At 39.4% G+C, this 26,270-nt stretch overlaps 1 protein-coding gene across 2 annotated transcripts; it reads right to left on the bottom strand.

Moving 5' to 3' along the window:
* Positions 1–2,040: 2,040 nt before the first annotated feature.
* zbtb26 (zinc finger and BTB domain containing 26) lies at positions 2,041–11,909 on the bottom strand. Of its 2 annotated transcripts, XM_052037312.1 has the most exons (3): positions 11,772–11,909; positions 9,462–10,851; positions 2,041–2,511 (listed from the first exon to the last, which is right to left on the bottom strand). In XM_052037312.1, exons 1-2 carry the CDS (start codon positions 11,888–11,890, stop codon positions 9,465–9,467), a joined length of 1,506 nt encoding a protein of 501 aa, XP_051893272.1. In that variant the 5' UTR covers positions 11,891–11,909; the 3' UTR covers positions 2,041–2,511; positions 9,462–9,464. The 2 variants fall into 2 exon arrangements, with proteins under 2 accessions (XP_051893272.1, XP_051893271.1); XM_052037311.1 differs by lacking the exon at positions 2,041–2,511 and having other exon boundaries at positions 3,354–10,851.
* Positions 11,910–26,270: the final 14,361 nt, after the last annotated feature.

Here is a 26,270-nt window from a genome sequence, read left to right as displayed (position 1 = left end):
TGTGGAGCAGAGGGATCTGGGGGTTCATATCCACAGATCACTGAAAGTTGCCTCACAGGTGGATAGGGTAGTTAAGAAAGCTTATGGGGTGTTAGCTTTCATAAGTCGTGGGATCGAGTTTAAGAGCCACGAGGTAATGATGCAGCTCTACAAGACACTGGTTAGACCACACTTGGAGTACTGTGTCCAGTTCTGGTCACCTCATTATAGGAAGGATGTGGAAGCATTGGAAAGGGTGCAGAGGAGATTTGCCAGGATGCTGCCTGGATTAGAGAGTATGGATTATGAGGAGAGACTAAGGGAGCTGGGGCTTTACTCTTTGGAGAGGAGAATGAGGGGAGACATGATAGAGGTGTACAAAATATTAAGAGGAATAGACAGCCAGCACCTCTTTCCCAGGGCACCAATGCTCAATGCAAGAGGGCATGGCTTTAAAGTAATGGGTGAGAAGTTCAAGGGAGATATCAGAGGGAGGTTTTTTACCCAGAGAGTGGTTGGGGCATGGAATGCACTGCCTGGGGTAGTGGTGGAGGCAGGTATGTTGGTCAAACTCGAGATTGTTAGATAAGCATATGGAGGAATTTAAAATAGGGGGATATGTGGGAGGAAGGGGATAGTCTTAGGTGAGGCTTAAAGGTCGGCACAACATGGTGGGCCAAAGGGCCTGTAATTGTGCTGTACTGTTCTATGGTTCTACTGAAGATCGACTGGAAGTTGCTGCTTTTAGTTACACCTCATTGATCAGATGAGTAGATAACTTCCATTGCTATGAAATTTCCTCAAACTGATATCCTATCAGTCTTGATAAAAATGTGTGGGGAAAAAATGTGAACCACAAAACTTGTGTACTAGTAGCTTCTGTGCCATGGTTTCATATAAAGCCTCATGATCTAATAATGGGGTTTCCATATTCCATATTTTGTATAAATCTCTTCTAGTTTGTTAGCCCTGGGGAGGGCAGGGAAAGTGGATTCACGGGGGCTCATTCCATGTCTCATGCTGACACCATCTTCAAATGAAACACTCCTGCCAATACTTGGCAGGCATGTGCAATTTACCTTGCAACGGTTTGTTTTACCTTTGGCCTAATTTTCCACTGAAACTAGGAATCATTTTGAGATTTGCTGCACTGCTACCAGGTGAGATATTTGAAGAGAATTCAGTATATACGTGTCATCCATTAGAGCCAAGCCTGGCTGGACAAATTCTGTGGGATAGGAATTGTATGTTTTATACACACAAACACACAGGTTATCAACTACACATTAACTAAATTAATCATTCCTATTCAAATTTTATTTGAACCTTAAAGTACAAAACCCTGCAAGTAAATGACCATGGTACAGTAACTCAGCCAACTAATCACCTGCCCACCTCGAGACAACTATTTGGGTTTTGGGGACATTGAGACAATGTTTTTGTATGGCATTGACTATCCAGTGTGTAGTCAGATTACTTCAGATCAGATGTCTATTGCACATGTGCCCAAGATCACAAGAAATTGCAGAGAGTTGTGGATACGGCTTACTCCATCACATAAACCAGCCTCCCCTCCATGGACTCTGACTACACTTCCCACTGCCTCGGGAACGCAGCCAACGTAATCAAAGACCTCCCCCACCCTGGACATTCTCCTCCCCCACCCTGGACATTCTCCTCCCCCGTTCTGTTGGGCAGAAGATACAAAAGCTTGAAAACACGCACTACCAGACTTAAGGACAGCTTCTAACCCACTGTTATAAGACTCTTGAACAGACCCCTTGTATGCTAAAAAGATCTCTCAATCTACCTTGTCATTACCCTTGAACCTTTTGTCCACCTGCACTGCACTTTCTCTAACTGTAACAGAATGCAGAATGTAGTGTTATTGCTTTTCCCTTTGTACTACCTTGATGTACTTGTTTTGAAATGATCTGTATGGATGGCATGCAAAACAGTTTTTTTTACTGTATCTTGATACATGTGACAAAAATAAACCAATTACTTTGCACAGTAAATACAGGGCTCATTAATTTCATTTACAAAGCAGTTTATTTTTGTTTAAGTGAACTTGTTTTCCAGTGAATAAATTTGAATACTGCTATTGTAAAAAAAAAATCCCGCAATTGCAGTTATATTACACCAGGAATGTGTAAACCAGGTATTACAGAAAAGAGGACTTTTATTGTTGTCAGTGCATCTATTAGAGTTAACTGCTAGGATAAAACAAATAGAAAAAGCTATAATTGATTTATTCACATAACATATGCAAAAAAATAAAAAAATAAAATCTTTTAACATTTGTGTATACATGGTACCATAAGGAAACTACTTTTTCAACCTTTAAGTACTGAATGTGCCTCAACACAATTTTGTCAGTATTTTTGATAGAGCTTTTTTGTTTTATGATTTGAAAAATAAAGGTTACAAGTAACTTTTGTCCTTTACGGACTTTCCTCTTGTTTTCAGCCAGATGTTGGAGTAGGTCAGAGTTCAGCTATCCATGAACATTGTACTCCAGCAGACTTCTAGCTAAAATATAAAATTGTAATGTGGTTGAGGATACAGCTGAAAACAAAATCAATACAATTCTGCAAAAGGACGACTAGATATTTCTTTTAAAGTAAATGTACTACTCATCTATTCAAGAATGACAGCAAAGACAGTCAATGATTTCAAGTACCTTGCATCAAGAAAGTCGTATGCCTCTAGATAATGTCATCTCCTTAAATTCATCTGCAAATCCCAATCCGGAAGGTAGTATTTTAAAAAAATATCAAAACTGTCTGATCTGCTCGAGGACTGCAGGACATGGGACAAGTTCAAAAATCACAGCTTAGAGATTTCTCACTAACTTCAAAAGAATTAGGCTAAATGCCATACATCCCCAAATTAGCTTAGATCAATGAGTCATGTGTCAAGTAAGCCAATTAATGAGAGATATAACTGCACACTATAACCAGTCAACATGCAGTGATAGGGAGGAGCAGGAGATGACTCCTTTTCTTTCCCTCCTTCCTGGCGCCCTCACTTTGAGAAGTACCATGTAATTACATGGAAAGAAAAATCATTTTTGAACATCTGTCTAATTATTCTATGATAAAGCATGTTTGATTATCCTGTCATCTACAGAAGGGATACACCACAGATTTTTTTCCTCCAACTGCTTGGCTGTGAACATTGTTCACCTTTACCTGGCCTTAGTTAACATTGGATCAACGTTGTTAGCAAAGCTGGCTCATTCATTTCCTACAGCTGCACTCTCACACATCCATTCTTGTTGAAAACCTAATGATTTCGCAGCTGAGAAAAATGTCGCGTCATTTCTAAAGCTACATAATTAAAAGTACACGTATAAATATATATGTCACAAATACTGTCCCAGATGAGGTATATGCTATTGTGCTAGGAACCCAAAAATCTAGTTTCAGGACCAATAGGGTCAGGATACTGAAATAACGGTAGTCAGTTCTTATTGTGACATTGCATACAGTACTAGAAAATGCATACAAACTATTAAAAACAATTAACTGCTGATAAAAATAGAACACACCTTTAACTGTTTTAAAACTTCAACAGAGTCTTTTGTGGACTGGAAGCAACACATTATAAAGGATCCAAAATGGTAATCCTTTAAATGATATTCAGAACTTAAGTACACATTAAAATCAACCTGATAAACCATTAATAGGTGAATTGAATCAGCATATTACGCACCTACTAAATATTAATCTTGACAGACATTTTGACAGACTAGAAGTACAATTACAGTGGAATCTTCAGTATCCACATTAGTTATTTTGGTGAAATAAACCCTTTGTGGCTTTATTGGCTAATGCCTTTTTCTTCCTCTAACCACATTCAGTTTGTATTTCTGATTTTGATACTCAGTTCCACGTCTAGAGTATTGCAATACCAACATATGGAAAGTTTTCATCTCATGATTTCATACCAACTACTGCCCTCAATCCTGCTGCAATGGCTATGCTGCATATATTAAGCCCCCAGAATAAGAACCAAGTAAATCAAACAGATAGGAAAGAAGGCTGATTTGTCTGATTTTCATTGCTTTTCAACATGTTACTTTGAGGGTTGGATGGGAGGGAATTGTCTAACATCAGACGACTGGGATATGAAATCATTTTATTCAAAACTATTTCCACCCATGCACTGCACTTTGTGTTTATCCTCAGCTCTGCAAATCTCTGCTTCATAATCAAGAGGGTGGTTAAGCACTCTCTGCAGGCCTTTGTAGATTTTTTAATGTGAGGGATGCTAATTGGTATGCCTTCCCCATCCCTGTAGGTGGCATCTCCAAAGGTGACACTGATGGTGATCAGGAAGTCTTCAATGCAGGGAAAAAATCCCTAATTTGCTTCAAACTGATGCATGTATAGGTGCACACTCTCAATCTTAGCATATTACTGGGATTGGAAGAACAACTGGGATAAAAAAAATCTCCAAAGTATTCGCTTCTTCTGCATAATCCTCTCCTCCTTTGTACATAGATCCTGCTTCCCCTTAAATGCATCAATGCTATTCACTTTAGCTGCTTTTTACAGGACTGATTTCCAGGTAATGAAGTTTCTTCTGAATTCCCTATTTGATGCCACGAGAACACCTTGTATTGACGGCTCCTGGTTTTGCACTTCCCTGTGAATGTAAACACTTTCTCTGGTCTATCAAATCTTTTATAATTAAGGTCACCTCCTTGTCTCTTTTGATGAGAAGAGATCCATGATGTGTGTTCTTTCCTGATGGATACAAGCTCTTAGTTCTGCTATCTTCCTTTTAAAACATTTTTGCCCCCTCTACCGATTGTTTCTACATCCTTTCTGCGTGACAACCTTAAGTGCACAGCCCAAGGTCAGTATGATTTTAATCACAGTATCTCTATTTTTACTATGGCCAAACTGACCTACGTCACAACTTCCAGTGATGTGCATTTGTATTCCTAAATCCACTTGATCCACAACCCCATTAAGAGTCTTATTCTCAGGTGTTATTCTTCTAACCAAACAGTGACGTGTTGAATTTTTTTTGTCCAATATAAATTCCACACATTTATTAAGGTCTCATGACTTGTTACAAGTTTGTGTTAATGATCCTAATTAGAAGTCATTAGAATTAACAAAATTTCTAAATTTCTGAAGTCTAAATCATTAACGTTAATTATGAACACAGTGGATACAGCACTCATCCTTGTGAGACCCTACTTCCCACTTTTTGCCTTCCGAAACAGAAATCCTTTATCTCTTCTCTCTGCTGGCAGGCTATTCATTCTGCTAATCGTCCCCACTCTGTCTCTAAGTAATCCATTACGTGGCATCATTTTGAAGACCTTATAGAAATCCAGATATTTTACATCACTTCTGTCTACTTTCTAAGTTGTCTCTTCAATGAATTCAATGAGGTTGGTCAAACAAAACTCTCCTTTTGTAAATCCTCACCGACTTCATGATTGTATTTTAGTTTCTAGGTTTTTTTTTCCTTTTTTTTGGTAAAGATTGCATTACATTTTCTACCAATGTCATGTACTATCTTCCTTCTTAACTGTAAGCATATTGTTAGCTATCAGCTAGTCCTTTGGCACTAGATTTTTAAAAAAAAATTAATTATTAAAATATGTAACAGCACTCTTAGTTATCCCCCAGGTTCTGTTGAAGTGCATCGATGCAACTGGTACCCAGCAGGGGTTTTATCCTCAAGTATGATTCATTTAAAAATTTTCCCCCTCTTTAACTTCCATTATATCATCTTAATCTGATTTTCTGCTGTCATGACCAACCAATTAATCTCCTTGGTAAATACCAAAGCAAAGTAATTAAAGGTCTCAGATCTGAAATATTAACTGTCTCCCTTTCCAAATAAGCTACTTAACCTGCTAAGTTTTGAGCATTTTGTTTTTATATAACATTTTCACCACTTCTATATTATCTTGTCCTCTCAATTACCTTTATTAACTTTTTTAGTTTATGTGCTGGTAGAATATTGTGCTATTTTGTGTTCCCTGATGTGTTCATTCCACAGCTTTCCTAATTTTTTTTCTCTGGAGGTCTCTTGTATTCTGTCATGATCTGATTTGTTCATTTGCTAACTACTTTTTTCCAATTATATCTTAATTCATCTGTAGCATTACATTAGTGTTCAGTTTGTTTCTTTTATGCAGACTTTTTCCCTCTTGGCTGTTGAACAGTTTTAAATGTTTCCTGTTATTTTTCTACATGATTTACAATATTGCTGTTGATTTTATTTTCTGAAGTTTTTTTTAAGTCTCTCAAAATCATTCTCCATGTTCATCCTGGCCTTTGTCAGTGTTATGTGTTTTCCAACAAGTTCTGTCACCTTCTCTTGAGAGGGTGGAATTTGAAAGATAGCTTCAGTTGCTAATGAAGCCCCCAGATGAAAAGTTTATTTTTGATCCGGAGGTTTGGCTGGAGGGCCTCATGTGTCAGAGTACTTGGGAAGTAGCAAAAGGAAAACGAAAATGATGCTTATGTATCCATCTCAGCCTGATAAACACTGAAGGGCCAATGAGGTAAAAAAAGACATTACATTGAAATCTACTCCCAGGATAATATAAAGGCAGAATTATGGAAGTTAGTAATTCCATAAATCAAAACAATTATTTACCTAGCTCTGAAGTTTCTGCTTTGGTTATAATCATCAATCCCAGGGTGAACAGAGCCCCAAATTCTGCCAGTGTTAGTTTTTTTTGGCTCAATAAACTGCACATTGATTAATGCAAAATCTGTCATGAATGCAATTGGCCGGTGTGTTTAGAATGCAATTTCAAAAATACTTTGCTTTTATAAATTTTCCCTGTGAATTTGGTTACATTGGAAAATGGATTTTATCACAAAGTTAATTCAAACATCTGTCACCAATATCTCAATTTTAAAATCTGAACTATTTGCTAGTTTTATTGGTGTTTAGCAGTTACTTTAGTAAAAAAATCAAAAAAGTTTTAAAAACATGACTGTTAGTGTCCTTAATGCAGAAAAATAAATAGCTTAATAAATGGGTGCAATCAGAAACTCCCAAAAGCAGCCCTGCAGAAACTTTTGTTCACATTTGAAGATCCACGTATTTTTGTGCAAATTTGACCAGCTTTTGGGCAAATTATACTGAACAGTGTCGTTCAGGGGAAACATTAGCTCCAGTGTATCTTATTGACAGATTGCTTAATCATCAAATGCATCAGAGGACTGGATTTCTTTCTTTCATTTTATACTTCCAAGGGATCGGGGCTGTGCAATTATAGGGAATTGAATGTACCAAGAGTCAAATAGAGGGATGTAATTAACACCCCCTAGAGCTGGCAGTTGGATACTTGAATATCAGAGTACATTAAGCACAAGCACTGGGAAATTGATGACAGTTCCTAAGGAAGTGACACAGTGGCTTGCTGGTAGCATTCAACTGGAGTTGGAAACTTGTAGATTTAAATCTCAGTCCTGAGACCTATGCATGGTATAGTTGCAAAGGAGAGTAATGCTGTTGGAGATTCCACAGTTTGGATGAGATATTAAATAAGACCCTGTTTAATCTTTCCGGAAAATGCAGAAGATCCCATGCTGCTACTTGAAGAATTGGGGGGGGGGGGGGGGCGCGGTGATGGGAAGGACACTGTCCCTGGCTTTTTGGTTAATATTTACCCCTCAGTCAACAACCCTTAAAAACAACTACCCTATCCCTGTGTGGGAGACCCCCTGGCTGCTACATTTCTTGCTCTGCTACAGTGACCACACTTTTAAAACTACTTCACTATTTTCACTGGCTAAAAAGCACTCGGGATCATTGGATCATTTCAATGAAACATTCCTCCCTAGATTTAGAGTCTAATGTTTCTTTAGAAGACATTTGCACTGTTAGCAGTGCAATTAAAAGGTTTGCAACATAAATGCCAAAAGGTACAACACAACAAAATATCTGTTGAGGTGGAACCTCTCTCTTTGCAAAAAAGATGCTTGTACCCCCACACTAGTTTATAAATTAGTTCTGGATATGATACACCAGTGATATGTGCACAGAGCCTAAATTCACAACTGTAGTGTCAATTCAATAAACATAACTGCTCACCAAACTCTGTCAGTAAGCACCTTGCCGCCAACTCTTTTTTGGAGAGAGGGAGTGGAGAGAAAGGACAAATTGTAAAATAGTCCAAGCTGGCAAAAATCCAAGCTCCAAATTGATGCACATGTATCTCACTGGATAACTTCAGTGGAATTCTGTACAGACCATTTTTCAGAATCTTCAAGGAATGACACAAGTCCTGTGGCTTAAAATCAAATACCTGACTATTAAAACACAAAACCAGAGTAATGTGCACCTTCATATTCAGCAGCACCCACCATAACTGCAACTCTGAGATAGCAAACAATGGCATAATTCCACCGATACTAGGTAGAGGGACATGTCCATGAGAGTTTCTGAGGAGCATTACAAGTTTAACAATTTGGTGAAAATATACAAAGTACAGAATCACTACTCTTGAAGAAACTATTAATTGTCCATCTGTTTAAGATGCACAGCATTTCTTGTGTTTCAACAAATAGCCCTAGTTTCCCCAAACTAGCATATTTTACTGGTACAAATCTGGAGACAGAGGAAGACAGGACTGAAGAGTGCCTTAAATGTTTGAAATGGATGTTAAAATGTTTAAAAAGTTATTAGAAAAAGATCAGGATTAAAAAAAGGAATGGTCTATGTAAGATGCCTAAGATAGCAAGGGATTAAACAAGGCAGACACAGAGAACTATTTCCTCCAGTACAAATTACAATCACCTTACATTAAGGGACAAGTCATTTAGGACAGAAATCAGGATAAAATGTAGTGAAAAATCTAGAACTTTCTCCCCTGAAAAGGCAGTGAACGCTGGGTCAATTGAAATTTTCAAGATGGAGGTCAATAGATTTTTGCTGATTAAGGAATGTGGAACAAAGCCAAGTAACGAGGTTTAAGCAGAAATTAGTCAAGTGGTGGAAAAGGCTGGAGGCTCTGAATGGCTTCCTCCTGTTCCTATGTTCGACAAAGTCATAAGGCAAGGTTTCACAATTTAAGTATTCGTCCTGGAAAGTTAGTTAACTAACCAGATGCTTTCTGTTACCTACACATAAAGGGTTTTTGTGCCTTATTACATAGCCCTAGAGGAAAGAGAACCAGACAAATGCAAGACTATGTCACCTATTCATTTATAAAAACAATGTGGCCCATTAGAATTCATTCAGTTCATCTAAAAGTACTGAATTGCACTTTTAAAATTATACCATTCTTGCAGACACCTAATAAAACAACTGTTAGAGTGGGCTCTATTTCATCTGATTGAAATCTACGGAACATTTCTTCCAAGTGCAGTGTTCTGCATATTTACTAACCCATTTCGGGGAAAATTTTTTACCAACGTCCCTTAAGTGTTTAAGTTTTACCACTTGCCCAGAGGTTTTGTTGACCTTCTTAGATGTTAGATCTAGTAAATTACCAGTCATTCAATAGTATCTACTTCTAGAGTAATTTCTTGTATGCTTCCTTCAGTGACATTATCTACACATTTCTTCCCATGCTGTTCTTTGAGGTGTCGCCTGAGAGCTGGCTTATGTGCAAAGCCCACATCACAGTAGTTGCACTTGTGCGGTCTGTCACCGCTATGGAGATTCAGGTGGTCCTGCAGAGAACATTTCTGTGTGAACGTCTTCCCACAGATCGTGCATTGATAGGGCTTGATTCCCGTGTGTACGCGGATGTGCCGTGTCAGATTACTTTTCTGTGTGAAAATCTTGCCGCAGCGTAGACAAAGGAAAAGTTTGTGAGTTTTCAGATGACTGATGAAGTTTTCCAGATGCTGAAAAATTTTACCACATTTACTGCAGTGGTGGGGCTTCTGAAGCCACTTGTCCTGCATTTTAAAATGATTGGTATACATGGTTTTGTTTGCAAACAGTTTTGTGCCCCTGTTGCGCCTGAACAAAAACCCACCTGCAGCAGCCATTTCCTCATTTGGGAAACTACTCAAACCTTGCAGCTCAAACTCATTGGCTGCCAGCATAAAACTTGTGCCATTGACCACTTCCGACAATCTGGGCGGATCAGCTACAAAGTTCTGTAAACAGCTATCTAACACCTTGTTGCTTCTAGAATCAACAGACGAATTAACCAGGGAGTGCTGTGAATCAGGAGAATTTGCAACAGCTCTTTCTACACTATTGCTGAAATTATTTGAGAGATGACTCAAACTGTCACCATTCTCACTCTCTTGAATATCACTAGTCAGAGATTCCACTTTGACAATACGGATGTTGCTGTCTTCAGAGTCCGTTTCACAGTCGGAGACATCTCTAGTTTGTGTGAGATCTTCCAATTTGCTCTTTCCAGAATCAGAAAGCGGACTTTCTTGTGGCCTTTCTGAACTCTCAGGGAATGCAGTTGAAGTGCTGCTTTCCCCTACTTGGTGCCCTTGGTCTTCAGACAACAACTTTGGCTCAATGTATTTAGAAAGAGCTTGTGTGCATTTTTCCACAATATGACCCATTTGAAGGTAGCTTGCAGCAGTTAAGTAGTTTACCAATTCCTTCACAGGGAACTCTAGGATACCAGTGTAGCAGGATAAAAGTATCTGTTCTCCAACCTCAGAACTCTGGAGAAGTGAAATTCTGACATCCTTTGAATCATTCAGCAAAAACTGGTCCCTCAAAAAGGGAGAGCATGCAGCAAAAATTATTTTATGCCCCAGAAACGCCACATTGTTGATTCGAATTGTAACGTCGCAGAATCGCTTTTGCTGCCTCAACAAATTCATTTTTTGCAACATGGAGTCTCCATAGCTTGTAAACTTAAACCGAAGGACATCAGAATTTGGAGCCATGTTTCCAAACCTGAAAAGAAATAGAAAGAACATGAGCAATTACTATAAAAAGAATAAAGATCATTAGGTATTTTAAGCTACTTTTGTGGTACAGTGCCCAGTAGTATGATGCCATTAAGAGTACTCATTCTGCATACCATGTTCAGTCTCAAGGTTGCCTGAGACATGAAGTAATCTATCCGAAATACAAAATATTACAAAAGTAATTTCTGAATTATTTATTCAGTAAAACTCTCATCTTTGATTCAAAGCCAGTTCAATCCTTACTCAAGGAACTCCACACAATATTAAGGAAAATTTTTTTTTGTATGGGCCACATATATGCATACTATGGGACTTTGACACACAGTTTAAATACATGTCCTTCTTAGCTTGCAAATATTTCAAGCTTCTCATACTAGGCATTCAGATTTAGGAATTACTGTATGCATTACCCAGGCAACAGTAATAGCCCTTTCAAAAATAAAAGGCCAAACCATTAAATGGGAAATAAGTACAGATAGAACATGTTCTGAACTTTGAGGACTGGACTGCCAGGTTTTGGAGAATGGACAAGAATCACAAGCCAAGGAGTGGACATCTCTGATTTATACTTGGATGATGTAGCCCAACAAGAATCCAAATCAAGTCTTTATCTGGAAGCTAATTTTCAAAATTGTGCCAATATTTAAATGTCAATATTTAATTTCCAACATAAACTGACTAGTTGTCCGGGTTTATAGGGTGCAGTATGATCATGGCCAAGTTACTGGACTAGGCTGGAATAGTGATGCAGAGAAACAAGTTCAAATCCTGTCATGACAGCTGGAGAATTTAAATTCAATTTATGAAATAAATGTTAACATAAGATAACCATGAAACCAACTGATGGTCATAAAAATCCATCTGTTTCACTAACATCCTTGTAGGAAGGAAATCTAGTGTCCTTACCTGGTTTGACTCCAAATCCACCAATATGGTTTAACACTTAATTGACCTCTGAAATGGCATAGCAGACAACTTGGGATGGATGATAAGCACTGGCCATTTCGGCAATGTCCATATTTCATGAATGAATAAATAAAAACCTGTCTGGGAGAATCACAGAGACACTTTACTACCATTGCACAGCAGACAGTTATACCACAACATAATGCTATGTTGAATAAAAACAGAAAATCCAGGGGATACTCAGCAGCTCAGGCAGGAACTGTGGAGAGAATTCTGTTCATCTCTTCACAGATGTTGCCCGATCTGATAAGTATCCTCAGTATCTTGTGTTCTTATTTCAGATTTGCAGTATCTGTAGTTCTTTTGCTTTTCCATGTACTAAACTAAGTTGTCCATCTGCTGTCATCTAGCCAAGCGGGACTAGGTTCCATCCTTAGCTATCTAGTCATAGGCAAAGAAGCACCCGCAAAGCTTCTATTTGTGGCCTGGCATTGCTATTTCTTGCAAGTCCTTACCTCTTCTGATGCATCTATATGCTTACCCCATGTACAAAAAGTTGAATTCCTGAGTACCCACAGAGTTCCCCCAGCAGCTCATTTTTTGCTCCAGATTCCAGCATCTGCAGTCTCTTGTGGTCCTACCAAAAAGTTGCTGTGGTCCATGCCAACACCAGCAAAGGAGCAAGAGGCAAAAAGTGATTCTGCTCAGAGAATACAGGTGCAGAGTTGCAGAATAGGTCCTCAAAAATCAGTGATAAGTGGATTTCAGTATTAGTAATATGAATCCCCCCACGTTGGATCCAAAATGGGTACTACTTTTTAAATTGTGAAAAGCAAAACTAGGTCCACAGAGATTTCTCTCTATAATAATTGATTGGAACCACTTTATAGAGACTCCCAAGTGGCTACCAGCTCCACTTGCCAAGATAAAAATAGCCTTGGACATCAACTGGGACAAGAGACAATATAAACTAAAAGCAAAAGGCTACAAACAAAAAAAAACCAACAATTTACAGTAATCAACTAAATTGTCATGGATTAGTCCAGAAAGTGATCAACAGATCAAATGGATTGCTTCCCTTTGTGTTTAATACAGCAGAAATTATACTACAACTACAAAAAGCAGTGGATACAGCACCCCTATAACACTGGGAGCAGTTTTGGGAGAGACCCCCAGAAAACGTTGGAAATACGCAGGTCAAGCAATATCTGTGCAGAGAGAAAAAGTTAATGTTCAGATAATCAACCTTTCCAGTTCGTGTCAGAAAGGCGAGATTTCAAAACCTTAACCCCATTTCTCTTTACACAGATGCTGCCTGATCTCTGGAGTACTTATAGCATTTCTTGTTTTAATATCATTTTTTCCAACTTCAGCATCATTTTTGTTTTTGGTAACTATGTGAGGGAGAAGCACACAGATATACCAGAATGATATCCAAATGCTAGGGACTAAACTACAAGGACAGCAACTAGCATTGTATTCCCTAAATTTGGAAGGTTAAAGGCTGACTTGATTTTTTTTCAATAAATAATGAGGAACACAAGTAGATTTTGAGAATCTATATCCAGTAATTGAGAAAGTTAAGAGGAGGTACTTTAAAAGTCAGAGCCACACTTTACATGAGGAATGTTAGGAAACACAAATCATAGTTTTAAACACCACTGAAACAGGGCCTTTGGCCCAACTCGTTCATGCCGACCAAGCTGCCTACCTGAGCAAGTTCCATTTGCCCTGTGTTTATCCGATATCTCTCTAAACCTTTCCTGTCCATGTTCCTAATTGTTTTTTTTAAACATTGTAATTGTACCCGTCTTTACCTCTTCATCTGGCATCTCGTTCCATATACCCATCACCCTGTGTGAAAAGGTTCCCCTCAGGTCTCCCTTAAATTTTTCCCCTCTCACCGTAAACCTGTAAGGAGTTTGTATGTTCTCCTCATGTCTGCGCGGGTTTCCTCCCATATTCCAAAGATGTGCGGGTTAGGAAGTTGTGGGCATGCTACGCTGGCGCCAGAAGCGTGATGACACTTGCGGGCTGTCCCCAGAACACTCTACGCAAAGATGCATTTCACTGTGTGTTTCGATGTACGTGTGACTAATAAAGATATCTTAAAATCTTAAACCTGTCCCCTCTAGTCTTAGACTCCCCTACCCTGAGAAAAAGACTGTCCATTCACCTTATCTATGCCCCTCATTGTTTTTTAATACCTCTACAAGGTCATCCCTCATCTCCTACACTCCAGGGAAAAAACACTCCAGCCTAACCAGTTTCTCCTTATAACTTAAACCCTCCAGTCCAGGTAACATCCACATGAATCGTTTCTGCACCCTTTCCAGCTTAATGACAGGCATCCAGAACTGCACACAGTACTCCAAGTGCGGTCTCACCAACATCTTGTAGAGCAGCCGGAGCTCAGCAGTAACTGTGACTCTGGCAGTGTCACCCACATGCCTCAAGAGCACAAACCAGAAGGTTCAAGAAAGGAGAGAGACTGAAATGTTCTTAATTTTATGGTACCTTTCATCATTCCAGATGAGTAAACCATCAGGTAAGTGTGAAAGAAAAGGAACTTTAGATGACATGAGGCAACTCCTGCTATGCTGCCTTAATTGTTTATTAGAGAACTGTCTTAGGGTTTAATCACCCATGCCTACAATTAACTGGCATGTTCAAAATATTTCCCAGCAACCAATCCAGATTATATGAACTTTTAGAGCACCACTGAATGAGCAGTCTATCCCCTTCTTATGGAATCAGAACAAATGCTTTTAAAATGAATGGTATACAGTCTTAATATCAGCATTGGAAAGCAGGCAGGCCACCTGAACAGAGGTATTATCTTTACAATATCAATTATTCACTCAGTTAATGTTGGTATTCAAATCTATTAAATTTAATATCTACTGCTGTGCACTAACAATGTACTCCATTTCAAATGTGAAACATTTAATCTGATGGAAGTTCAGACCTTTGTCATAGATACTCTGGTAGAAAGCCAAGGGGCAAGTTACCAAGTATTCATTTTAAATGCTGTTGTGTTCCTCTGTTGAGCCAAACTTTGAATTAATCCAGCTGGGTCTCAGATTGGAGTTTGCAAGTGCTTCTAAAATGCCTCCAAAACATGTCACAAAACTCTAGGTATTTTGCTTTCCAAGCAGTTTTTTTTTTTTAAAAAGTGTACTTCAAATAAGATTGGTTAACAACATTTGACACATGTAAAAGGTAGACCATTGACGCATTAATTTCCCATAACATGCGATCTCGGCTAGTCATTTATTAATAAAACATACTGCTTGTTTCTACCACAAACAATCTGTTATGTGATTGGTTCAGAAAAAACCTTTTTACTTGTCAGTTTTGAGATAATACTCAAGTTCCTTATAAATTCTTTGGCTCCCAATAACTCGATCACAATTTGAGGCCTCTCTCACACTCTTAGCATGTAGTCTTTAAGGCTATCGCAGTTACAGCATCAAGTACTAGGCAACTAATTCACTGGATTGCATGTTAATCTTCAGCCAGTTTGAGCAAATTATTCCCAAATCTCATGGCTCATAGAACATTCCCATCAGACAAGTAGCTTTATCACAAAGAAAAGTTCAAAACAGATTGGCAGTTTTTAGAACCGCCAAAGAGATCTGAATGTTATGGAGTTTGCAGAATCTTGAGCCACATTTTGAGTTTTTTTTGCCAGATATCGTATATTTGTGCCAAGTAGTTACTGAGCCTTCTGTCAATGGAAAGAGAATTTTTCCAACAAGATTTTATGGTTTTGATCATTTCCATGAAAAATATCCCCTTCAACCTTTTCTGCTCCATCATGAACTTGCTCAGCTTCTCCACAGAAGTGAAGCTTTTAATCATTGGTACCTTTCTAGCAAATTTTTCTCACTATCCTCTCAAAGAGCTTGACGTCCTTTCTAAAGTTTGGTGTCCTTGGGCAAAACTCCAACAGGGCTCTAATAGTGATTTATAAAGTATAACCTGTATTTTGTTTGTAAAAACAACAAAGGCTCAGTATAACCTATACAACCTGTTTGCAAAGACAATCAATGAGCTTGCTTTTTTGTTGAAAACAGCTTTGTAAATTATCATAGAATCATAGAACAGTACAGGCCCTTTGGCCCACAATGTCATGCCGACCTTTAAACCTCATCTAAGACTATCTAACCCTTTCCTCCCACATATCCCTCTATTTTAAATTCCTCCATATGCTTATCTAGCAATCTCTTGGATTTGACCAATGTACCTGCCTCCATCACCGCCCCAGGCAGCGCATTCCATGCCCCAACCACTCTCTGGGTAAAAAACCTTCCTCTGATATCTCCCTTGAACTTCCCACCCATTACTTTAAAGCCATGCCCTCTCGTATTGAGCATTGGTGCCCTGGGAAAGAGGCGCTGGCTGATTCTCCTGACATGTTCAAAAACAAGTGCATTTACTCCACCAGGTTTATCATTTCCAATATCCTCTATAAAATTCTCATTTGGTTTATGAATGCTGTTGATACTTGCATATCAAATTTAATCTGCCATGTGTCTGCCCATCTCTCTAGTTAATATCCTCCTCACCACCACTGGTTACCAAATCACTGTTCAATTGTCTCCCATCAGCAAAAGATTTCATCACTGTTCTACTTTCTGTCCAACAGCCAAATTTGCATCAATTCTGCCCAAGTTACTTTAATTCCAATGGGTTCAATTTTACTAAGTTGATTACACTGTACTCTGCCAAATTCTCAAGTACCACAGTGGGGCTTGAAGTTAAATTCTCTAGATTACTATATTCTACTGTACTACTGGACTACGTTGAATCATAAAAGTCTGCGTGTTTGTTTTAAGAAGCCATTAAACTAGTGGCTGAGGAAAATCTAGAAGATGCAAAAGTAATTGGTAGAAGGATTAGAGACAAGGTAAATATTTTTAAGAGGTTAGCAGAGGTCCAGAAGTCAATGCCTGAAGGGGTGGAGGAGGCAGGAACCCTCACCACATTTAATTGAATGTTCAGAGCCATGATCTGCGGGGCAATGGTTAGCACATGTTGTAAGATGGGACGTTGTTCTTTTTCTGACAAGCACTAACAAGATAGGCAAGTGGTCTCTGATTGAGAGGAAAATTTTCAGTGATTCTATACTGGCCCAGACTTTGTACCTGTAATAACACACAAAAAGCTGGAGGAACTCAGTGAGTCAAGCAGCATCTATGGACAGTTGATGTTTTGGGTCGAGACCCTTCATCTTGACTACAAGTTAGACTGAGTCCAGATGAAGGGTCTCAACCTGAAACATCAATTATCCATAGATGTTGCCTGACCTGCTGAGTTCCTCCAGCTTTCTGTGTGTTGCTCCAGATTCCAGCATCTGCAGTCTCGTGTAGCTGTAATATCATAATCATTACACTGCAAAACTGAAGCAACTTTGGGATGTCTACTCGTGGGTATTTTAAGGTGGAAGTCCCAAGCTTCTATCAGGGATTCAGCTCTACTATACAGGTGTTGCTGTTTTGCAGCTTCTCCAATAGAACCCAGGGAAAACATGTGTGTTGACAAGAACTTTAGTGATTTATGTGGTACATAAATGTGGTACAAGAGGCAAGTTAGTTCTTAATGTGCACCAAATCGTAATTGTTGCTTAACCTCTCATTATCAAAATGAATGTGGACTACTTCCCTCATATTTCAAAGCACAATTTTTAGGGTTTATGTTTCACCTTCCTATCACTTTGTATATGCTCCAATCTTTATTTTGTGCTCTTTAAAATGTCTAAAAAAATGTATGAAAAGCTTTTTGCCCTCTTCTGTCTTGCTATACAAATGATGAGAGCTTCCCCTACAAGCTGTGCAGCCAGTCTGATGACATCACCACTGCTGGCCACCAGGGTCCAGTCAGCAACCAACATTGCAGAAGCGAAAGTTTTCACCAGCGGTCATTGCATCTTTCTAAGCAGCTTTCAACAAGATCAGCAGCGATTGCTGTTGGTCACTACATTCAAATGGAAAGCCTCTGATAAAGTCCCGGGTAAGTGTGAAGTGATACACTTTGGGAGATCGAATTCGAAGGCAGAATACAAGGTTAATGGCAGGACTCTTAGCAGTGTGGAGGAACAGAGGGATCTGGTGTCCATGTCCATAGATCCCTCAAGGTTGCCGCTCAGGTCGATAGGGTTGCTAAGAAGGCGTATGGAGAGTTGGCCTTCATTAGTCGGGGTATTGCGTTCAAGAGCCGTGAGGTGATGTTGCAGCTCTATAGAACTCTGGTCAGACCACACTTGGAATATTGTGTTCAGTTCTGGTCGCCTCATTATAGGAAGGATGTGGAAGAGGGTACAGAGGAGATTTACCAGGATGTTGCCTGAATTGGAGAGCATGTCTTATGAGGATAGGTTGAGCGAGCTAGGGCTTTTCTCTTTGGAGAGAAGGAGGACGAGAGGTGAGTTGATAAAGGTGTACAAGATGATAAGGGGGAAAGAAGGGCTATGGCTTCCAAAGATATTGTTAAGAGGATGGTGACAATGAACCTGATGGAGAAAGTGAGTGCAGAAAGAAGGAATAGAATGATCGAGTGGACAGTCAGAGACTTTTTCCCAGGGCGACAATGGCTAACATGAGGGGACATCATTTTAAGGTGATTGGAGGAAGGTATAAGGGGGATGTCAGGGCCAATTTTTTTTTAAAACACAGAGTGGTGGGTGCGTGGAACGCACTGCCTGTAGAGGTTGTGGGGGCAGATACATTAGGGACATTTAAGAGACTCTTAGATAGACACATGAATGGTAGAAAAATAAGGGGCTATGTGGGAGGGAAGGGTTAGATAGATCTTAGAGCAGGATAAAATGTCGGCACAACATCGTATGCCAAAGGGCCTGTACTGTGTTGTAGTGTTCTATGTTCTGTGTTCTAAGGTGCCTTAACACTTGGTTACCTCACAGCTCTATCTGTAGGAACTTGAAATGCTGGATTCTCAACCCAAAATACTTGGAGGCACATTACTCATGGTACACACAACATAGTTGAGGGGTGCAACCACATGTGCTAAGGGGAGGGGGGAAACCACATTTGCAAATGTCATTTAATTTAGATAAATGCACTTTCAAGCATGTTGGTACCATTGTAAAGCACAAGCTTTACTTGCAGGGAGTCATAAGTGACGGAAAAGATCTAGGTGTTATTATGCAGAGACACTGAATGAAGATGACTAATACAGAGACCTATAGCTGAAACCAAGAGAACTTTCAGCATGAATCAAAGGACACCATTTTCACATGATTCAGCCTTCCTCTCTCTCACACATGTACACAAAAACAATTATTAGCTTAAAAGCTACTCAGATAGGATCACTCAAGGAATTTGGCCTACTTACTTTTCAGCAAGGGAGAGCTGTGTGCTACCTGATAGAGTTTTGCAATGTATAATAAAAAAACAAAGTAATATGCCTTTTGAAGGTTTATCAAGTTTAAGAGTCGGGAGATCTAGAGCCAAGGAGTTTAAACTGAGCAAGAGTAGGAATAGACAGTATGTTGGACAGTTATTTTTCTCCCCAGAACATACTCCCACCTGTTGTAATGTGTGCCTGTTTGCTTTTAGCTGGGAACTAATTTGGCCCACAGAGATTTGCCTTTCCTATTCCCACCTCTCCATTTTCCACTCTAATAATAGACACTGAATAAATGTATTCATTTTATGTAATTGCATACTTCCAGCATTACCCCAGTTTGAAAGCCTTTTTTCTTCATGTTATCTTGGACTGATTTTGACCACTTAATAGGGTCCAAGAGGACTGCTCCAGGATACTTTTTCCTCATTACTCTGTTGCTTTTTAAAGAGGTGAAGAGGCTGGTGATTTGAATCAAATTTCTGTGACAATGCAGACATTTAATAACCAATTTCAAAATGGAATTCAGTTGAATATAGATTTACAGTTCTTAAAGCTAAAATTTAAAATCAAAACAGAACGTGAGGATTTTCTTCTTAATAATGATCACAAAGCAGTTATCTAGGAGGATTTTTAAGAAGCCATGAGATCCAAGTCTATAATCCCAAGGCTTTACGTCCCTAGTAGCAAGCTATTTCTTATGAAACATTATCTTTCGCATACACCAGAAAATAATGGTTTATATTTAAAAGCAGAAAAGAAACAAGGTGAAAGATTGGCATACAGAGCAGAACAGGAAATAGTTGTAATTATCAAGAGCAAATAAGTCAAGGTAAAAATTGAGGGGCTGAAATTATAGATCAATTAAACATTTAACATCATGCTAGGGCTTTAAAAGTAAAGACTAAAAAAGGCAAGGAACAGTTCCATAAATATGAAACCCTGAACCAAAAACTGTGAACAATGCCTTGCATTCAAGAGTGATGATGTTTAATACATCTTAAAAAAAACACACCGAGCTTTCCATACAGTAACATCAAAACAACCTTTATTCAATATGCTGCAGACGTAAACTTCAAATTCTTTGTCCTGCATAATTCCCTTCTCAAATCACACGCTAAAGGTCTAAAAGTGGCTTTCATACCAGTCTCTTGTGCAATTTTCAGAAGACTGAGGGGCAAGTCTGAAAGTTTGATTGGTAGTTTCAGCTTGTTCCCACAGGTTTATTTTGCATTCCAGACTTGGATCAGAAAGGATAAACAGTTGTTTTTATTTCCCTCATTTTTGTACTTGGTCCAGTATTATAAAGAAGGCTGTGAATTCAGTGATGTGGCATTGTACCATTAAACTCTTTCCTTGGAACAGTGTCACAACAGCCAAGAATTTCAATGATTAAAGGAAACATAGGTCAAAAAAAAGCATTACTATCATGAACATGTTATAAATAGATGTCAATGGTGAATTTAAAAAGGTATAGCTGATGTATATAATAGTGAAAAAAGCTTCAGCTTAACTATTAGGTTATTTGATATTAAGTTATCTTTATTAGTCACGTACATTGAAACACACAGTGAAATACATCTATTATTAGCAAAGGCACCAAAAATGTTTTAGAGGCACAAGAGACTGCAGATCTGGAGCAAAAAAGCAAACAACGGGAGGAACTCAGCAGGTTAGGTAACATCTGTGGAGGGAACTGGACTGTCGACATTCTTCACCTGGACTGAAGGTCAGAGTGGAGATAGCCAGTATAAAAACCTGGAGGGTAGGGGTGGAGTAAGAACTGGCAAGTAATAGGTGGATCCAGGTGAGGAGGGGCAATAGGCAGATGGAGGAGGGGAGAGTGAAAATGGCACAGAGGCTGGGAGGTGATAGGTAGAGGACTGCAGACGACGGAATCTGACAGAAAAGGAAGGTGGAGCATGGAATTGAATAAGGGAGGTGGGGTGGGCAGACGGAAACAGTGGGGGGGGGGGACAAGTGAAAGGAATATGTGGGTGATGGGCAGATGGGGGTGGGGGAAGGAAACTGGGTGATGGGGAGTGGGGTGCGGTGTGGGTGCACGAAGAACTGGGCAGATGAGAGGATAGAAAAAAGGAACACAGAGGGGGAGCAGGTGACCCAAAATTGGAGAATTCAATGTTCATGCTGTTGCATTGTAGACTATACAGGCAGAATACAAGGCGCTGTTGCTTACTACTCTCAACCTCTGGTCCTTGCACAGTGGATCAATTTTTCTTCCCACTCCCACATCAACCTGTCTGCCTTGGCCTTCTCCATCGCTAAGGAGAAGTCAAACGCAAACTGGAAGGACAACATCTCATATTCTGCTTGGGTAGCAGAAAACCCAATGGTATGAACATTAAATTTTCCAATCCCAAGTAACCCACCCCCCCAACAGTGTTCTCCTCCCATACACGCCACCTAGTTTTCTTCTCCCTCTGTAAGCCTCTCCCATCCTCCTCCCCCCCCACCCACATTTCCACGTGCCCATCATCCCCTCCTCATCTGGTTCCACCCAAACCCCACCCCCCAGTACTGCTATACACTGGCAATCTTTCCCTTTCCCTCAGTCCTAAGGCAAGGTCCCGACTTGAAATGTCAACCTACACATTTTGCCTCCACAGATGCTGCTCAACCCGCTGAGTTCTTCCATTGTTCTGTTTTTTATTCCAGATTCCAGCCTCGGCAGTTTCTTTTGTCTACAATGGATCACATCTTCACTTCCAGGTCTTACAATGGGGAAATACAAAAATTGTTCCTTTGAACTCTTCAAGGACAAATCCTTTCCTTATATATGACCATTCCTTATGTTTAATAGTCTCAGAGTTATGGGTTCCTGTACATAACCGCCTTGCTGCTCCAATCTCAGAATGCAACTCTTACCATTTTGTCTACTTCCAAGCTTGTCCACAGAAAGCAATTCCTTTTTTGCACTAAGCGTTTTCTCAAAAGACCTCACTACAAAGGTGTATGAGCACCTCCTTTTAAACACTGGGTTAGCATGTCGAAACAAGGCACCCTTCACAGCCTTCTATTATATCTTAATTCTTTCACTTCCAGGGCAAGAAACATCAGCCGTCCTTTCTGCTATGTTCTTCAGATTTTTTCCTATTTAGAATGTCTGTTCTTTTACATTCAAACTTCTGGTGCTCCCAGCAATGCTTTGATTTTAAAATTCTTACTCGCATTTCAAACTCCACTGTTCCTTTGCGCTCCCTCTTGTATTCTCCTCTAAAGCTACGACTCACCAAGATCTCTGCACTCCTAATTCTGACCTTTTGCATATCCTCAGATTTAATTGTTGCACCACTGGCTGATGCATCTTCAGGTGCCAAGGCCCTAAAATCTTAAATTTCCTTAACTCCATTGCTCTACCTTTTTCCTCCAATATGATGCATAAACCTACTTCATTGATTCCTTGTCTGATGTACGAAGTTATTAACATATACTTGTTATTAAGTAATGAGCAAGTGAAGCAGGAAATGGCAATGCATGACGGATTGCTATAACCTTCCATATGCAATGGCTTATTAAAATATAAAAACATTTTGTACCATATCTAATCACATTAAATGTAAAACACAAGCCCTAAAAGAATTTACCTTTATAACATTGGTTACAATTACAAAACTTCTATTCACAATAACCATCGTTTCACCAGCCTGCATCCACAAGTATTTTTTCTCGTCATTCCTAATTCAACCCTTACATTTTTAACAGGTGCTTCATTTTGGAAATCTATGATATTTAAGCCATAACTAGGTCCCAGCTCCCATTTCCAATACCTCAGTTCTTAAATAACTATGCCTTATATCCATCCTACTTTTGGATTTTGAACTCGGCACTTGTCCCTCATCAGACCTAATCCTCATGCTATTAACTGCAACCATCTCCAGAAAACTGTCTGTCAAGCTTTTATTTTATTTTATTTTGAAAGCTCTGCTAACAAGTTTCCATCAATTAGAGAGCATGCACATCACAGCCCTCAGGAACAGTTAACAACCCAACTTATGTTCATAAAGAACTTAATAAATCATTCCATGGAACTTTACAGAAACATCAAACTGACAGAGCCACACAAGGATACATGATACAAGATACAAAATGCCTTTAGGTTTGGTCAAAGTTTGTTTTAAGGAGTGTCTAGGAGGACGTAGAACACTACAGCATAGGAACAGGCCCTTCTGCCCACGATGTCTGTGCAGAGCATGATGCCAAATTAAATCAATACCATCTGCCTGCACACGATCCATATCCCTCCATTCCCTGCATATTCATGTCTTACTTAAGAGCCTCTTAAATGCCATCATCATATCTGGATAGGAAAGAGATTCTGCAAAGTTAGTGTTTTGAATAGAATGCTGCTGTGTGTGTGCAAAATAATTCTTCCATGTATCTGTGAAAGGCAAAGAAAGCTGCTCACAAGGTGCCTGATCATTACAAGTGGGACTGATGAAAGTTGGATATCCGGCTTCTGACCTCAGGAATAGGGCTAATAGTTTTGAGAATCACATTATATTCAGAAAAAAGTTAAGCAGTAATGACACCAATTATTAATTCATGACAATTTGATTAGTCCTCAGGAACATGGAAGTTATTTTAGCAATGAGCCTTGGCATAGTTTTCCAACTGATAGTTTATTTAGTAGAAGCTGAGATTTCTGATCTGCCCAAAAATAGTCCCAGCTCCACTACTATTAAAAATAGGACATCACAGATGCTTTGGTGTCAAGGGAATGAAAGCAATATGGTCACTTAGACATTTACTCAGTCATCACAGGAATCTTTTGACTGGATTATGCCAGTTCTATATACCTACTAAAATTTAAATTTTCAACAGATATTTTTAGTACTACAGGACTTCCTGCCATCTTCAGATAAGAACATCAAACAATTCTAAATTCTGTGTACAAAATAATTTAGATGTTTGACATACTTTTAAGAAACACCTTTGTGCCAGATCCACCATTCAATTAGATCAAAGGCGATCCTTTCCTGCACTAACCCCCACATCGTTCTATTCCCATAACATCCAAAAATCTATCGATTGCCAAGTATACAGCTACTGAGCCTCCACAGCCCCCTTGGCTTCATCAGCTGGATGGAATGGGGAGCAGGACAGTTTGTTGATGTATGAATACCCGAGGCCCATTCCAGACTGAAAGTGTGACCAAGGGATTTGCAAACCCAATGAAGGTCACATTCATAAATGCATTCCTGCTATTAAGTTGGGCGAACCGGCTCGGCAGTCGGGTCGCGCGGCGTCGGAGCGACGAGGCCCAAGATGGCGGCGGGCCTCGTCTTTCCGAGTGACGGGGAGAACCCGCGCGCGGGAAAAGTCTTGATGACGTAATACTTATGTCATTGCCGGTTTCATTGGGCGGGAACAGTCTCCTTAAGGGGCTCCCGCGCAAGGCGGGAAAATAAACCAGTTCTTGTTCGGCAATCCTCCGACTAGCGTCTTGTTTTATTCTGCGGTAGCAACCGCTACATAAGCAGTAATCATGGGCAAATTAACACAGAAATCCACATCTGATTTTGTTGGATCAAAGTGCTAGTGTTACAACTAGCACAAACCTAGGACAACAACGGTGGTATGGAGGGATGGTGAATATATCTTTATTGACCTGCTGACTCAACACAAGCTGGAATACAAGTAACATTGGTGCAAGTAATTTCTTTGACTTTACCAGGTAAATGTTGGGCAGGATTGCAGCAAAAACATACAAATCATTTGGAAAAACATGCCTTCACACATGGTTATAAAACATCAGAAAAATGTGTTCATGTAGCATGCAGAACAAGGAGAAAGTGTGACAATGGCATCAACATAGAAAAGAAACTTTTGAAGAAAGCTTGAAGTGGTCATATGACATTGAGAAACAATTCTCATATTTCTCACAACACAGGAAGCCATACAGCCATCAAGTCTATACTGACACTCAGAGCATGTTGTGCTTTGGTGAAAGAAGAAACTCCAGTCAGTAAACTTCCAATGCTAATGAAGATGCAAATAAATAAGCAAACAGCTTTCCTGATCTTCAAATGGGTATTGCTATGCACACAGCAAATGTGTGAAAACAAAAGATCCAATAGCATGAACTGTGAGGTAATTGTAGAAGTTGTGAATAACGTCTCAAAGATTGAGGTCATTATTGATGAACTGTTAATCTACAGTTAACAATATTATTTTTGTATGGTAAATGAAGGATTGGAATCCCAAAAATACATTTCTAACCAATGTCATTATAGTGAACACTACTCAAGTACATTGAATATGTTAGAATCCAAAAGTATTCAATTTGTTTACAAAAGGTGGTTGCTTTGGGCATGGATGTGCTAGTGTCATGATTGGAAGACATACTGGAGTTGGCTGTGGTGCACAGCCCATGCTCAATGAACTAGACATCAGCCATTTTAGGCACATTTAACAGATCAAAATAATGCCGAAATGAAAATGCCTGCTACAAACTATTGTGGTGAGCACTTATAAATACGTCAACTGCACATTAGCCTCAACTTCAGGTATCAAACAGTGCTGACTCAATAAGCCAAATGCAGCCTTGTTCAGTTCAGTGGTTCTCTTTCTACACAACAGGGCAAGGACACTATATTACAAAGGGTCTGGAACTACACAGGAACCAAAAGAATACTGTATTGAGTGCTGAAGCTAGATAGCTTTATTGCAACTAAGCATTTCCTGTTGAATGCGCCATCAGTAGTAAATAAACTTAAACCTTGTGTTTCAGAGAATTTGTTGCACTTTCCAAAATTAAACCTATGGTGGGTGTTACATGTTCAGCTCTGGAGTAGCTGCTGCACAACTTGGGCAAAACTTATGCATTTTATTTAGCAACTCAATGCCAATCCTACACACTTCAGAAACAAACTACACTACAGCAATGCAAATGTCAGCACAGCCAAGAACACACAAGACTTCTGCAATGTCTCAAAGTGACTAATACTAGCTTCCCTGAAGTAAACATTTTCACACATTTAGCCAAACTATTCAACACTGCAAGTTTATCAAGAGTGACAGTGTGCTGAATAAGGATGGAATATCAGAACTGGAGTGATTCAGTAATTTGAATCTTAGCATCTTAGCAAAGGATCTGGACAAGTGAAACAG

The sequence above is a fragment of the Pristis pectinata genome, chromosome 23 (genome assembly GCF_009764475.1).
Source record: "Pristis pectinata isolate sPriPec2 chromosome 23, sPriPec2.1.pri, whole genome shotgun sequence".
Classification (NCBI taxonomy): Eukaryota; Metazoa; Chordata; class Chondrichthyes; order Rhinopristiformes; family Pristidae; genus Pristis; species Pristis pectinata.
This window is presented reverse-complemented; position numbering and strand designations above follow the sequence as displayed.